The sequence below is a fragment of the Helianthus annuus genome, chromosome 12 (assembly GCF_002127325.2).
Source record: "Helianthus annuus cultivar XRQ/B chromosome 12, HanXRQr2.0-SUNRISE, whole genome shotgun sequence".
In the NCBI taxonomy this organism is placed as follows: Eukaryota; Viridiplantae; Streptophyta; class Magnoliopsida; order Asterales; family Asteraceae; genus Helianthus; species Helianthus annuus.
The window spans coordinates 32,649,152-32,663,642 of NC_035444.2; the positions used below are offsets into that span (position 1 = coordinate 32,649,152).

The 14,491-nt window shown below is 43.0% G+C and overlaps 1 protein-coding gene across 1 annotated transcript; it reads left to right on the forward strand.

Moving 5' to 3' along the window:
• Positions 1-9,396: 9,396 nt before the first annotated feature.
• On the forward strand, positions 9,397-13,573 carry LOC110892708. Its single transcript, XM_022139859.1, has 3 exons — positions 9,397-10,381; positions 10,546-11,015; positions 13,550-13,573. The coding sequence occupies exons 1-3, from the start codon at positions 9,397-9,399 to the stop codon at positions 13,571-13,573; spliced, it is 1,479 nt and encodes a 492-aa protein (XP_021995551.1).
• The last annotated feature ends 918 nt before the right edge of the window (positions 13,574-14,491 follow it).

The window sequence follows — 14,491 nt, forward strand, 5'->3', positions numbered from 1 at the left end:
CGACATGGATCTATCGATACCAATGACTGCGGGTTGACTGTCCTAGACAATTCGCAATACATGATTACCATCGTAATCCATGCATGTAATTGTCCTTAACAACCCCCATGTGAACGGGTGCTGAGTCCAAACTATAGTACTACGTCGATAAGGTAGGTAGACAGCATTCCACGTGTAAACATAATAACAAGCATTCATTTAGTCACGTAATACATGCAGGACGGTTAGCGTTTAAATAGTTGAGTAGTGTGTTCGATTGTGATTTAGATAAGTAACGTATGTAACACCCAAAAGTGCTAAAGCAAAAAGGGTTCGAGTATACTCACAGCGATTGATGGATTGAAGGGAGCGCTTGAGAGTCGGGTTAGCCTGAATAGTTCGATAGCTTAACGATGAGTAATGCGTGAAATGGAAACAAGTGTTGATAGGTCGAACAGCCTGGTCGATCGAACGGTAAGTTCGATCGGACGGCTTGTTCGTTCGGCTGGACAATCCGTTCGGACAACCTGTTCGGTCGACCGGTAGGCTCGATCGGCTGGGCTGTTCGAGTGGATTGTTTCTTCCTTTGAGTAGGATGTGTTTGTCTATGATGGTTTGAACTTTTGAAGTTTTTGTTGTAGTATTTGAAAACATTGAAGTATTCTTACCTTTCAGGCCGATCGATCGAATAGGTCGTTCGATCGGCTAGTTCAACCGATCGGTTAGGTACTTCAGCAATGTGTTCTTAGCAGGGTGTCACCTGGTCGGACGGCATGTTCGATCGGGTGGCACTCCAATGCATCGAATGAGTTGAAAATCGATTAAGTGTTGAAGCATAGTATCTCATGATCCGAATAGTAATTCTAATCAAACCGTGGTTCGATCGAATAGCACTTCGTTCAATACCAGACTTCATGAGTTTTGTTAAAGTGTGGGGCCATGTGCCAGCCGATCGGCTGGCCTGGTTGATCGGCTGACATGTCCGATCGGCTGGGCTGTTCGTTCGAACAGCCTGTCCGATCGGTCAGCATCCTGACCTGGTCGGCCTGTTCGTTTAACACTTGGCAGTTCTGATAGTTTTGACATTATATCGAAGTACTTTGACAACGAGTTGAACCATAGAACCCTCGTTCTTACTTGCTTCACCTGCTCGGGTAGGAATCACCCAAATCCGGCCTATGAACTGTTCGGAACGATAGTTTAACGTTTATCCCGAAATCGGTGAACCTCGTAGATAGAATCCGAATCTTGAACCACTTAACTGTTAGAATGATTAGTGAGTTGGTTCAAGCTCCGTTTCTACCGGTTTGAAGGTATTGAGTGTAAAAGAGTTGAAAGAAGGTTGGAAAATCCATCTTTCACTCCTTCACACCGCGTAATGTTTAGATCTAAGATAGATCTTTGTTTATTTATGTGGAAATCGGCTAGATCCAAGTGATTCTTGGTGGAATGAAGCCAAAACATGAAGTTCTTCAAGAACACCATGATGACATCATCCTAGAACACTTAGATCTTGATGATTTCACGGTTAGAAATCAAGATTTGAAAGATAGAAAGGTGTAGAAGTGTGCATAGATAAAAAACGTACAAGATTTAGGACGAAATCTTACCAGGATTGAGAGAAATCTGAGAAAAGGTGAAGAACACGAGCTGGTCGGTCAGAGAGTTTCCAAAAGTGGAAAGAATGACAATGACAGGGCTATTTATAGGCTTCCCAAAGTGAAAAGGGCTGGCCGATCGGCTAGGCATCCCGATCCCGGACAGCCTGTTCGATCGGACGGTCTGTCCGATCGGTTGGGCTGTTCAATCGGCTGACAACCTGATCGATCAACAGCCTGATTTGAGCATTCGGGCGACGATTTTTGATATTTCAATTTCGATTGAAGACGATTTGAATACGATAGAGTTTCCTATTCAAATTACTTTTAATCACAACCACTATATCTACATATAAGCATCTATATTTCATGTCCGACTTCGATTTCGATTCGATGTGATTGCGTTCGATGGCTTTTCGAGTTTCGATTTGATTCGATTGGCCACCACCCACATAACATAAAGTAAACACGCACAATTAAGACATAAGGCACACACACACGCATAATACACCGAAGTTCGCATGAGTCGAGTTTCGAGTTCGATGATGATTTGATTAGCTTGATTACTGATTAATTGACTTTATCGCATTGTTACGTCCTGCTATTCAAGGTCGTTAAGCGGATTGCGTTGATTAAACATTCGATTACTTCGATTCCTTGATTAATAACACTTACTCCACATAATACAACTAAAATAAAAAATGAAATAGACTACTTATAGTCAAAGAAGTCAACTTGACTTGGTCTTTGACTTTGACTTTGACATTCGAAAACACGGGGTGTTACAGCCTCCCCTTGTTTAGGGAATTTCGTCCCGAAATTAGGCTGAAAGCTGCACAACACCGTGAATTATTTTACCAATTTGACGCTTCGGATCTTCATTTAAACAGATGCCGGTACTTGGCCTTCATGTCGCTTTCGAGTTCCCAGGTGAACTCCGCGCCTCGTTTGCCTTCCCATCGGACTTTCACGAATGGGATGCGCGAGCGTCTGAGTTGCTTGGTTTGGCGATCCATGATTTCGACAGGCTTTTCCACGAAGTGTAGCGTTTCGTTTACTTGAAGATCGTCGAGGGGCACAATCAGATTATGATCAGCTAGGCATTTTCGGAGGTTTGACACGTGGAAAGTCGGGTGGACGTTACTAAGCTCATCCGGTAGTTCGAGTCTGTAGGCGACTTTTCCGATCCTTTCCAGAATCTTAAAAGGTCCAACATATCGAGGCGCTAGTTTCCCTTTCTTGCCGAATCTGACCACACCCTTCCAAGGTGATACCTTTAGGAGTACGTAGTCACCAACGCCAAATTCAAGGAGCTTGCGTCTTCTATCGGCGTCACTTTTCTGTCTATCCCGGGCTTTTGACAAGTTGTCTCGAATCTGGAGGATTTTGTCAGTCGTTTCTTGTAGTAACTCGGGACCGGTTAGTTGCGAGTGACCGATCTCGTGCTACACAATAGGCGAACGACATCTTCTTCCATATAGGGCCTCGAATGGTGCCATTTGGATGCTGGCATGATAACTGTTGTTGTACGAGAATTCGACTAGGGACAGGTATTTATTCCAATTACCACCGAAGTCTATGACACACGCATGGAGCATGTCTTCAAGAGTATGGATCGTTCTCTCAGTCTGTCCGTCGGTTTGAGGATGGAATGTGGTACTTAAGTTAAGCGACGTGCCAAGAGCTGCTTGAAACGTTTCCCACAATCGCGAGGTAAACCGAGCATCACGGTCAGAGATGATGTCGCGAGGTGTACCATGATTACAAATGATCTCGTTGGTGTAGATTCGGGCTAATCGTTCTACCTTGTAGTCTTCCCGTATTGGCAAGAAATGGGCTGATTTGGTCAGATGATCGACTATTACCCAAATATTGTCATAACCTGATGGCGTGGGCGGAAGTTTGGTTATAAAATCCATAGCTATACTCTCCCACTTCCATATAGGTATTAGCGGTTGTTCGAGTAAGCCAGAAGGTCTTTGGTGTTCAGCCTTAACTCTTGCACAAGTCAGACAACTTCCAACATAGAGAGCGATATCCCTTTTCATGCCCGACCACCAGTACTTGTAGCGAAGATCCTGGTACATTTTATCAGCACCGGGGTGAATAGAATATCGGGATTTGTGGGCTTCATCCATCAGAATCTTTCGCAAATCGGTCCGCTTAGGGATCCAAATTCGTTCTAGATAATAGAAGATCCCATTCGATTTGCTCACAAGCTGGGCTCCATCGTGATAGATTCTATCTTTCTTCAGAGTGCGTTCATTAAAGCAAGCATGTTGAGCTTCGCGAATAAGGGTTTCGAGGTCATGCTGGGTTTGGGTATTGCGAATGCTGAGCATATAACTCCGTCTGCTGAGCGCGTCAGTAACAACATTTGCTTTGCCTGGGTGATAACGAATCTCACAGTCGTAATCGTTGAGAAGTTCTACCCATCGGCGTTGACGCATATTAAGTTCCCTCTGATTGATGATGTGTTGTAAACTCCTGTGATCGGTGAAGATCGTACACTTGGTACCATACAGGTAGTGTCGCCAAATCTTTAATGCAAAGACAACTACGCCTAGCTCGAGATCATGGGTGGTATAGTTCTTCTCGTGGATTTTGAGCTGACGAGATGCGTAAGCTATAACCTTATCCCGTTGCATGAGAACGCAACCAAGACCAAGGTTGGAAGCATCACAATAGACAATGAAGTCGTTGTTTCCGTCGGGCAGCGTGAGAACAGGAGCATTGCAAAGCATATGCTTTAGGGTTTGAAAGGCAGACTCTTGTTCGGTTCCCTAAACAAAAGGCTTGTCTTTATGGGTAAGAGCGGTAAGCGGCACAGCGATCTTAGAGAATCCTTCGATAAATCGTCGATAATAGCCCGCTAGTCCGAGGAAAGAACGAACTTCAGATGGGTTCTTAGGCGTAATCCAGCTCTTAACTGCTTCAATCTTTGCGGGATCAACATGTATACCTTGACTATTAACGATGTGACCCAGAAACTGAACCTCCTCCAACCAAAATTCGCACTTGGAGAACTTGGCATAGAGTTGGTTCCCCTGGAGTAGCTCGAGAACCAAACGTAGATGTTGCGCGTGTTCGTCCTTCGACTTGGAATAGATCAAGACATCGTCGATGAAACAATTACGAAACGGTCTAGAAATGGTTTACACACGCGATTCATCAGATCCATGAAAATTGCGGGTGCGTTGGTTAAACCAAAAGGCATAACAACGAATTCATAATGGCCATAGCGAGTTCGGAAAGCGGTTTTGGGGATGTCGTCTTCCTGGATGCGCAACTAATGATAACTTGAACATAGATCGATCTTCGAGAAACACGTAGCACCTTGCAGCTAGTCAAGTAAATCATCGATTCGAGCAGAGGGTAACGGTTCTTGATAGTTAGCTTATTCAACTCCCGATAGTCGATGCACATCCTGAACGACCCATCCTTCTTTTTGACGAAAAGGACTGGCGCGCCCCATGGAGAGGTGCTCGGGCGAATAAAGCATTTTTCAAGCAATTCCTGGAGTTGGTTCGAGAGTTCCCGCATTTTTTATGGCGCAAGTCGATAAGGGGCTTTGGCAACGGGGTTAGCTCCAGGAATGAGGTCAATACGAAAGTCGATATCACGACTTGGCGGTAGTCCAGGAAGATCATCAGGGAACACCTCAGGAAATTCACGAACCACTGGAACATCTTTAACTTCGGCTTTCTTTTTCTTTTCCTTCTCCGCTACTACAATGTTAGCCAAGAAAGCTCTGTATTCCTTGCGGAGGTACTTGCTAGCTTGGACACATGACATGAGCTTGAGACCTTTCGAAGCCGTTTCACCGTACACACATAGCAGATCACCATTCGCGAGCGAGAATCGAATCATTTTATCAAAGCACACAACTTCAGCATGGTTTTTGCAAAGAAAGTCCATGCCTACTATGACGTCGAAGCTTCCGAGCTGCATCGGAATAAGGTCGATTGGGAAGATGTGATTGTTGAGCTCGAGAGTATAATCATGGAGAACAGAATTAACGGCGACAGTTCTTCCAGTAGCGACTTCGACTTCGAATGACAAGAGGAGATAAGAGCGCTTACGACTAACGAGCTTCTCGAATTCAAACGACACAAAGCAGTTATCGGCTCTCGTATCAAACAAACACGATGCATAAATACCATTCACAAGGAACGTACCATTAACCACGTTGTTGTCAGCCTGGGCCTGACGGGCATTGATGTTGAAGGTTTTGGCACGGGCTGCTTGTTGCTGCTGCTGAGGCTGTTGCTACTGCTGCTGCTGAGGCTCTTGCTTCACAACCTGATTCGGGCACATGTTCGCAAAGTGGTTAGGGTCACCACATGCGAAGCAGACTCGAGCATTGACCGCGGGCGCTTGAGCTGCTTGTTGGCCTTGAGGGGCTGGGAGTAGAGCTTGGTGAGCAGTGGCTTGAACTGGGGCTTGACGAGGACCATAGCGACAGTTCGCAGTGAAATGACCGTAGATGTTGCAGTGAGCGCAGAAACGACAGGCGAGTCCCACCGGGTGATGATATGAGCATGTCGGGCAGAGCGGGTGGGGGGCTGTGTATGCACGCTTTGCTGGCGGTGCATTGGTCACTGGAGACGGTCGGTGGTGCATCTGCTGCTGAGCCGGTACGGCTTGAAGAGGGGCAGCAGTGGTTGTGACAGCACAGTTCTTGTTGCTGGAGCTGCTGTTGTTGTGCTTTTTCTTTCGGCGTGATGACTTGGAGGGCTGAGCAGAGGTGGTGTCGGCGGTAGGTGCAGTAGTAACTTGATGCAGAGACTTGGATGGTTTATCCCAGAAACCAGACTTTACCCGCTTGTCATTGATCTCGGCGGCAAGCAAGTAAGTCTCCTCGATTGATGATGTCTTGGCGGCATGAACAAAGTCGGCAACACAGTCGGGTAGAGCTCGGATGTACTTCTTGATGGCTATGTCTGGCGTCTTGACCTGATCGGGACAGATAATGCTAAGCTGCTTGAAGCGAGCAGTTAAAGCAGCGTTGTCTCCGTCCTTCTGCTTGATGTTCCAAAACTCGTCCTCCAGCTTTTGGCGTTCATGGGGAGGGCAGAATTCGTCCATCATAATGGCCTTTAGCTCTTCCCAAGTCAGCTCATAAGCTGCATCATTTCCGCGTTTGTTTCGTTCGGCCGTCCACCAGTCTAAAGCTCGGGACTGGAAGACGCCAGTTGCATTCAGGGTACAGAGATTTTCAGGACAGCCGCTTTGGCGCAGAGTGACTTCGATCGAATCAAACCAGTGAAACATGGCGGTAGGGCCATCTTCTCCAGTAAACTCTTTTGGTCCGCATGCCTTAAACTGTTTGAAGCTGAAAGCAGTCTTGTTAGCATCTCTAGGAGCATCTGTTCTCGATTCCTCAGACCATTTGCTGACGTTTTCATACACCTCGCTTACAGCTTTAGCCACTTGCTTGGCGATGATAGCAGCGGGACGCTTATCTCTCTTTTCTTGGCGAGTAAGAGGGGTTCGGTGTCCAGATGACGACATAGTCTACAATAGACATCGTCGTAGGTCTCGGACACAACAAATCGAATCTCACCTCACACGTCTAGACTAACTATAGCTTAAGAACACGAATAAAGCATGGATCACATAACCACATAGGCACGAAAAGCACATAATCACATAACCACAGAACCACATAAGCACGTAGGGCACATATTCACAGAAGCACATAAGCACATACACATTTAAGCACAGATGCAGTCAGAATACATAAACCTATCCTTCCAAGCACGCGTGTCGTTCGTTCATAGCGATTGCGAATAGCATATCGAGTAGCATAGCATAATCGTATAGTATAGCATAATGTCGTCTAGATTGCAGCGACTTGTTATCGTCTTGAGATAGAATAGCAATGCGATTCGTGTGTTGATCGAGGTGATAGCGAAAATCGAATAGTTCTCCAAAAATTTAAACACGTAAACAGATAATTATACACAAAACACATAAAATCGACGAATTATCAGAGTGACGCAGTTGCGATGCTCAGAATCGAAACACATAAAATCAAGAGATAGATTGTCTGCGGCTATTAGACATTGACTACCCAAAGCGATTCGACTATTCGCAGTAGACTTGTCGTCACTTTTTGACTTTCGGGATCGTGTTTCTGCCTCGATTCTTGGGCATTCCGCACGCATTCCCTAGGTCATACTCGTGAGTTCAGGTCATTGGAGTCCGTCGAGGCTTTGGTGAGAAAATGAAAATCGGAACAAGTTGCCAAGGTTAGGGTTTCACCCCTAGCTTAGCAATTTCTTCCTTGTTTTTAGTAAAATAGAGGAGATTATTCATCAAAATATGGATTTCACTCCTGATTTGGTATAATCTCCTCGTTTGTTATTGAAAATAATGAGCAAATCATTGATAATCTGATAAAATCAGCATTGGCCAAGTAATTCGGTCGAGAGTTTGCGGTTTTCACACCTAATCCCGACCAAATCGCTTGACTTTAATTGAGAATTCGAGTGCAATGATACCGAAGAGTAACAGAATATAGCACATAAGCTTGGTCTGTTGGTTCCTAACTATAGTCTAGGTCTCTAAGACAGCGACCCGGACTAGGTCGTGTCTAGCCTAATTCCCTATAGTTATGGCTCTGATACCATTCTGTCACACCCCAACCGATGGCGGAATCATCGGGGCATGGCACTGAGCGAAACAGATTGTCTAGAAGTTTCCACAACAACTATTAATACTATTCAGTTAAATGATACGTCCCATACCGTATCCCAAATAATAAAATAAATTATTGCAGATAACAATCAGTCAAGTATACTCTTCCGACAACTCAGATTTACATAAAATAAAATATTGTTTCTACTTCTAAAGACCCCTAGTTTGACTGCTACAGACAACTATTTGTTGGGGGCTCTAGACGCTTTATTCTAGCCTCGCTTCCCTAGAAAGAATGCATCTTAAACACCTGTCACATACGTTAAAATAAAGTCAATACATATAATGTAAAGGTGAGCATACAAGTTTGATAATAGCATATAGAGTTCGAAATAGTTTACGCATAACCAGCAAGTACACAGAGGAAAACGAAGCATGTTAATTCTCGACATGGATCTATCGATACCAATGACTGCGGGTTGACTGTCCGAGACAGTTCGCAATACATGATTACCACCATAATCCATACAAGTAATTGTCCTTAACAACCCCCGTGTGAACGGGTGCTGAGTCCAAACTATAGTACTACGTCGTTAAGGCAGGTAGACAGCATTCCACGTGTAAACATAACAACAAGCATTCATTTAGTCACGTAATACATGCAGGACGGTTAGCGTTTAAATAGTTGAGTAGTGTGTTCGATTGTGATTTAGATAAGTAACGTACATAACACCCAAAAGTGCTAAAGCAAAAAGGGTTCGAGTATACTCACAGCGATTGATGGATTGAAGGGAGCGCTTGAGAGTCGGGTTAGCCTGAATAGTTCGATAGCGTAACGATGAGTAATGCATGAAATGGAAACAAGTGTTGATGGGTCGAACAGCCTGGTCGATCGAACGGTAAGTTCGATCGGACGGCTTGTTCGTTCGGCTGGACAATCCATTCGGACAGCCTGTTCGGTCGACCGGTAGTGTAACACCCCAAAATATGCAATTTATTTATGTTATTTGAAATGTCTAGACAAGTTATATTTAACCTAGTTAAGTAGTTATACTAGTAACTTGATAGGAAGAAAAGTTGAATGATAAATAAACAAACTAAGAAAGTGAAGGGACTAAACTTGTTAAAAAGAATAAAAGTTTTAATTAAACAAATAAAGGAAAAAGGGGAAACAATGATGGCGGGTAAGATGGAAGAGTTGAAGGGAATGATTAGCGAAGTGCAAGGAAAGAAAGGAACTCGCAAATGCACATACAAAGAATTTATGGCGTGCAACCCGTTACCGTTCAAAGGAGAAATTGATCCTATAGCATGCCAAAGGTGGATTGCAAGTACTGAAGCGGTGTTCATAAGGAGTCATTGTGAGAAGGAGGATCAAGTGATGTTCGCCACCGGTTTGCTACAACTCCGAGCTAAAGATTGGTGGGATGTCTATAGTAAGGAGATTGGGGAAGAAAAAGTTCAAGTCTTGACATGGCAAGAGTTCAAGGAACCTTTTCTAAAGTACCACAGTCCGCAATCTGCCATTGACAAGATCCAAGAAGATTTCTTACATCTTCGTCAGAAAGATGAAACCATTGATGAAATCACCAACGTGTTCCTTGACAAGCTGAAGTTCTGTAAAGATATAGCAGGAACGGAAAGAATGAAGATAAACCGTTATTACGGTATGTTGAAGGCTGAATATCGGGAGTTCATAATTCCCGCTAAATGTGAAACTTTGAATGAGCTCATTGACTTGGCCCGAGATAGGGAAATTGAAATAAGAAGACAAGCAGAAAGAGGCGAAAAGAGAGTATCTGAAAATGTTTCCAGCTCGAGCCCTTCAAAGAAACCAAAATTTCAAGATCAAAGCAAGAAGGATAAGGCGAAGGGTAGTGTTCCGAAATGCAAAACGTGTGGAAAGTTACACACGGGGGAGTGTTTGAAAGGGAAGAAGGGCTGTTACAATTGTGGTCAAGAGGGACACCCATACTATAGGTGTCCTAATCCTTCAAGAACGTGTTACAACTGTTTCCAACCGGGTCATATTAAGGCTGAGTGTCCCAAGCTTCAACAGAAAACCGATAAGGAAGCAAGAAAGGAGGAAGCCCCAAGAGCTAAGGGGAGGATGTTTCAGATCACAACCGAGGAAGCGAAGGACCACCCGAATGTTGTATCAGGTATATTCTCATTGAACTCGATGCCTACGTACGTGTTATTTGATACCGGTGCCAGTAGATCGTTTGTATCAAGTGAATTAGTGTCACACCCCTCCTTTAAAATCGAAAGCATGTACCATTAGAAGTAGAAATAGCCGATAGTAAGAGTTATTTGTTGCACGAAGTTTGTAGAGATTGTGAAATAATCATTGAAGACGAGAAGTTTGCCATTGACCTTATTCCCATGATTTTGGGGGAATTTAAGGTTATAGTTGGCATGGATTGGCTAGCTAAACATCAGGCCGAAATTCAATGTGAGAAGAAGATAATTCATGTGTTAACATCGGAAGGAAAACGAGTAAGCATACAAGGGGAAAGGAATATCAACTCGAAGCTTTGTTCTATAGTCCAAGCATACAAGTACGTACGAAATGGAAACAAGGCATTTCTAACTTACGTGGTGGATACTAAGCAGAATACCCCTAAGATAGAAGAGGTTGAAGTCGTGAACGAGTTTCTTGATGTTTTTCCGGAAGATTTACCGGGGCTTCCACCAGAACGCGAAGTGGATTTCAAGATTGAATTGTACCCTGATGCCAAACCCGTAGCCAAGGCCCCTTATAGGTTGGCCCCAACTGAAATGCGGGAGTTAATGGTACAAATACAAGAATTGCTCGACAAGGGTTTTATACGCCCGAGTGTGTCGCCATGGGGAGCGCCTGTGCTTTTTGTCAAAAAGAAAGATGGTTCGATGCGCATGTGCATCGATTACCGAGAGTTGAATAAACTGACAGTGAAAAACCGATACCCATTGCCCCGAATCGATGATCTCTTCGATCAGTTACAAGGGGCAAGATGGTTTTCAAAAATAGATTTGCGGTCCGGGTACCATCAGTTAAGAGTGCGAGATGAGGATGTGGCGAAAACGGCTTTTAGAACGCGATACGGGCATTATGAGTTCTTAGTAATGTCCTTTGGATTAACGAACGCGCCTGCCGCATTCATGGATCTTATGAATCGAGTTTGTCGGCCCATGTTAGACAAATTCGTTATATGTCACACCCCGATTTCCACGTGTCACCGGTGGGCCCGGTGGGGGAGTATCGTGACGTGGTTGGCAACGTAATAGTCAAACAACACAATATAATAATGCACAACGGAAGCAAATTTAAAATAAGATACAACCGAATTTATTTATTGTAATCAAAGTCACAATATCCGGTGTTTATCCACAGTAGGATCGAAACAAAATAACATTTATAGTTCAACAGACTTCTGGCATCCTAAGCTTGCGAGACTTTTTATTGATGCTTAAGAGACAATCCAGCCAATTTCGCTTAGTACCTGCATTCAGTCTTTTTGGGAAAATACGTCAGTTTACACTGGTAAATACAATCAACCGACTCATTTTGGAAAATGATTAAAAATTGGTTTGGATGCACAAGGCATAAACATTTATTTAACTTGGGAGAATTATTTAATATTATAATCTTGTGAACGAATTACATGTTACTTATGCGTTCAGTAGCCCGGATCTTGTCCGGGTTAAAGATCAATAGACACACCACTTTAAGTGAGTTATACACGGGAGTACGCCTACACCCCGTGCTCAGGTCGTGGCCATCTCGTAAGATGATGCCAGGGATATCCGGGACATGGTCATTAACCCCCCAAAGGCTGTAAAGTAAACAAGACTGTTTAAACGAGCCGATCAAATTATTCAACTACCCACTAAGCGTGGAGATTTGATGCTCGATCAAGCGGTACGCTATGTACCGTAACCCAAGCCCGTATAGGGAAAATAAGTTAAGAGTATTTACCTGATGCAAGTATTAATCACAATAAGCAAAATGCACGTAGCTTTTACTGGTTCTCCTAATCTGGAACGAAGGTTTAATATAACCTTATTAGAATACTAACGGGTCTTTATTTAGGCTTAAGCTTAGACCGGTCAGTTTTAACGATACGGTTCGTACGCACGATTAAGCGAAGACCGGATAGAATATGATTTAGACCCGACAAGTTTGATGACTTTTTTAATATGGGTTTACTATTCACATTCTGGGTTTTGAGATAAAAATGATATCGTTTGACCCGTTTCGGCTAGTTTATGCAAACTAGTTACATAAACCGAACCGAACGCGTATAATGCATAACGGGTAACCGAAAGGGTCGCGAACAGGTTTCCTAAGTTAATACGCTTTAATTATGTTGTGATATCATTATGATATCTTCCATAATGCCCATAACGAGTTTAATCCCTAAATATGCCCCGTAGGGGTATTTCGGTCATTTTAAGGGTTATAAAAGAGATTTATAATACTTCTGAGATACGGGTCTGATTTAATCAGCAAAATTATTAATTTTAACAGACCACAACAGTTGGTGAAGAGTCTCATTACCCAAAATGGCTTTAAACCCAAATTATGCGTTTAATACGCGTATGAAGCCGTTTTAAGCGACGTACGGTTTAAAATACCATTCTGAGTTTTCTGATCAGCATAACAGGCTCAAAACACTCTATTTATTATTTTAAATCAGTGGCAATTGGATTGGTATCAAACGGACTCGTAAAACTCGTTTTATGGCCTAAAAGGTCATATTCGGTATTAACCGAATTAATGCGATAAGCCTAGCTTAAGATCAGTTTAAAAATAATTAAAAATCTTCAAAAATCCCAAAATATTATTTAACATCAGTGGGTAAAAGTTTTGGTACCGAAAATCGGGTTTAGATAGGCTATGCGCTAATCGCGCCGTTTAATTAATAAAAAGCTTATTATTTACGCTAATGCGCGTATCTCTTAATCTAGACTTCCGATTGACGTGAAAATTTACGTACATGTTTAATGATCAGTAACTAAGATTATTGTACTTCTACATTTTCAAAATTCTCGTTGTATGGTCATAAGGGCATTATGGTTCAATTTAAGCGATTAACGGGAACGTGTGCATGCCTCGGATAATCAACGAAACAAGTACAGAGACTTATCCTATCATGCAACCCTACCCTAATGAAGCACTAAGGCATCTTCGAATCAAACTAAAACGGGTCAGAACCGAAGTCAAAGCAAAAGTCAAGGTTTTGCGCCTTTCGGTTCCGAACCGGGTTTAAACAGAAATTTGTCGAGTCGGGCAAGCGTAGACAAGTTTTTATACTTATTACCATGTTATATTAAGGTTAAAACAGGTTACACACCTCTCGGATCATTAATCGTGCATTAAATCGTATTTTGTAATTCTGTTGACTTTTTCGGTCAACGTTTGACCCGACAAACGACCTAGTTAGGTCTGGAGTTGGTACTTGCCCTTATAAGGGTTTAATACCCATATAATTACCTATCTAACGCTACGTTTAATTTGACATACGACTGAGCTATCGACACTTAATCACGAAGTCAACCGTTAAGCACGATATATTGACTTTTAAGCTATTTATACAGCTAGAATTAATTTAGAAGGGTTAGGCAACTTATTAGATGATTAATGGTTGATTAGGAAGGCCCTTGATCTGCTTGTAAGCTCCTCCAATGCTCAGATTGCTTGTAAATGGTGTGAGGAAAGGTTGTGACTTGAAGGTCCTTTATATAGTGGACTAAGACACCATAGATGATTGACAAACAAGTCTAGGACTCACCACAACATTCCCACAGGTGTCCTACAAGTTTAGGGGTTGTTTTTAGGGGTCAAGGGATGAGGAAACTTGGTTAAAGGTCGAGCATACAGGCTATGGCAGGCAAAAGATCAAAGAAAATCAGTTTCTGTCCAGACATGGCAGTGGTGTAGCGCTACTGCATGAGTAGTTAGTGCTCGCGCTACGCGAGCCCCTAGGGTCATCCAACAAAACTTTTATTTAATTGCAGTTTTGGTCCCTGGCCCTTCTAAAGGTCGTTTTCATGTCTTGTTTTGCACATTGAGCCCTTGAAATTAACATGTAAGGGCTTTAAGACATTTTCCCACTTTGTTAAGTCCCCGGTTAACTTTTATTGTTACCCGAAAAGGCCTAATTTTCAATGTTGACACTTTAACCCCTCGCACACGAATCAGATCACAACTTTCTCATACGTTACCGAAACTTTACGAAATTTAAACCGTGTATTCTAGTGAGCATAATTAACCGTTACAAGGCTTC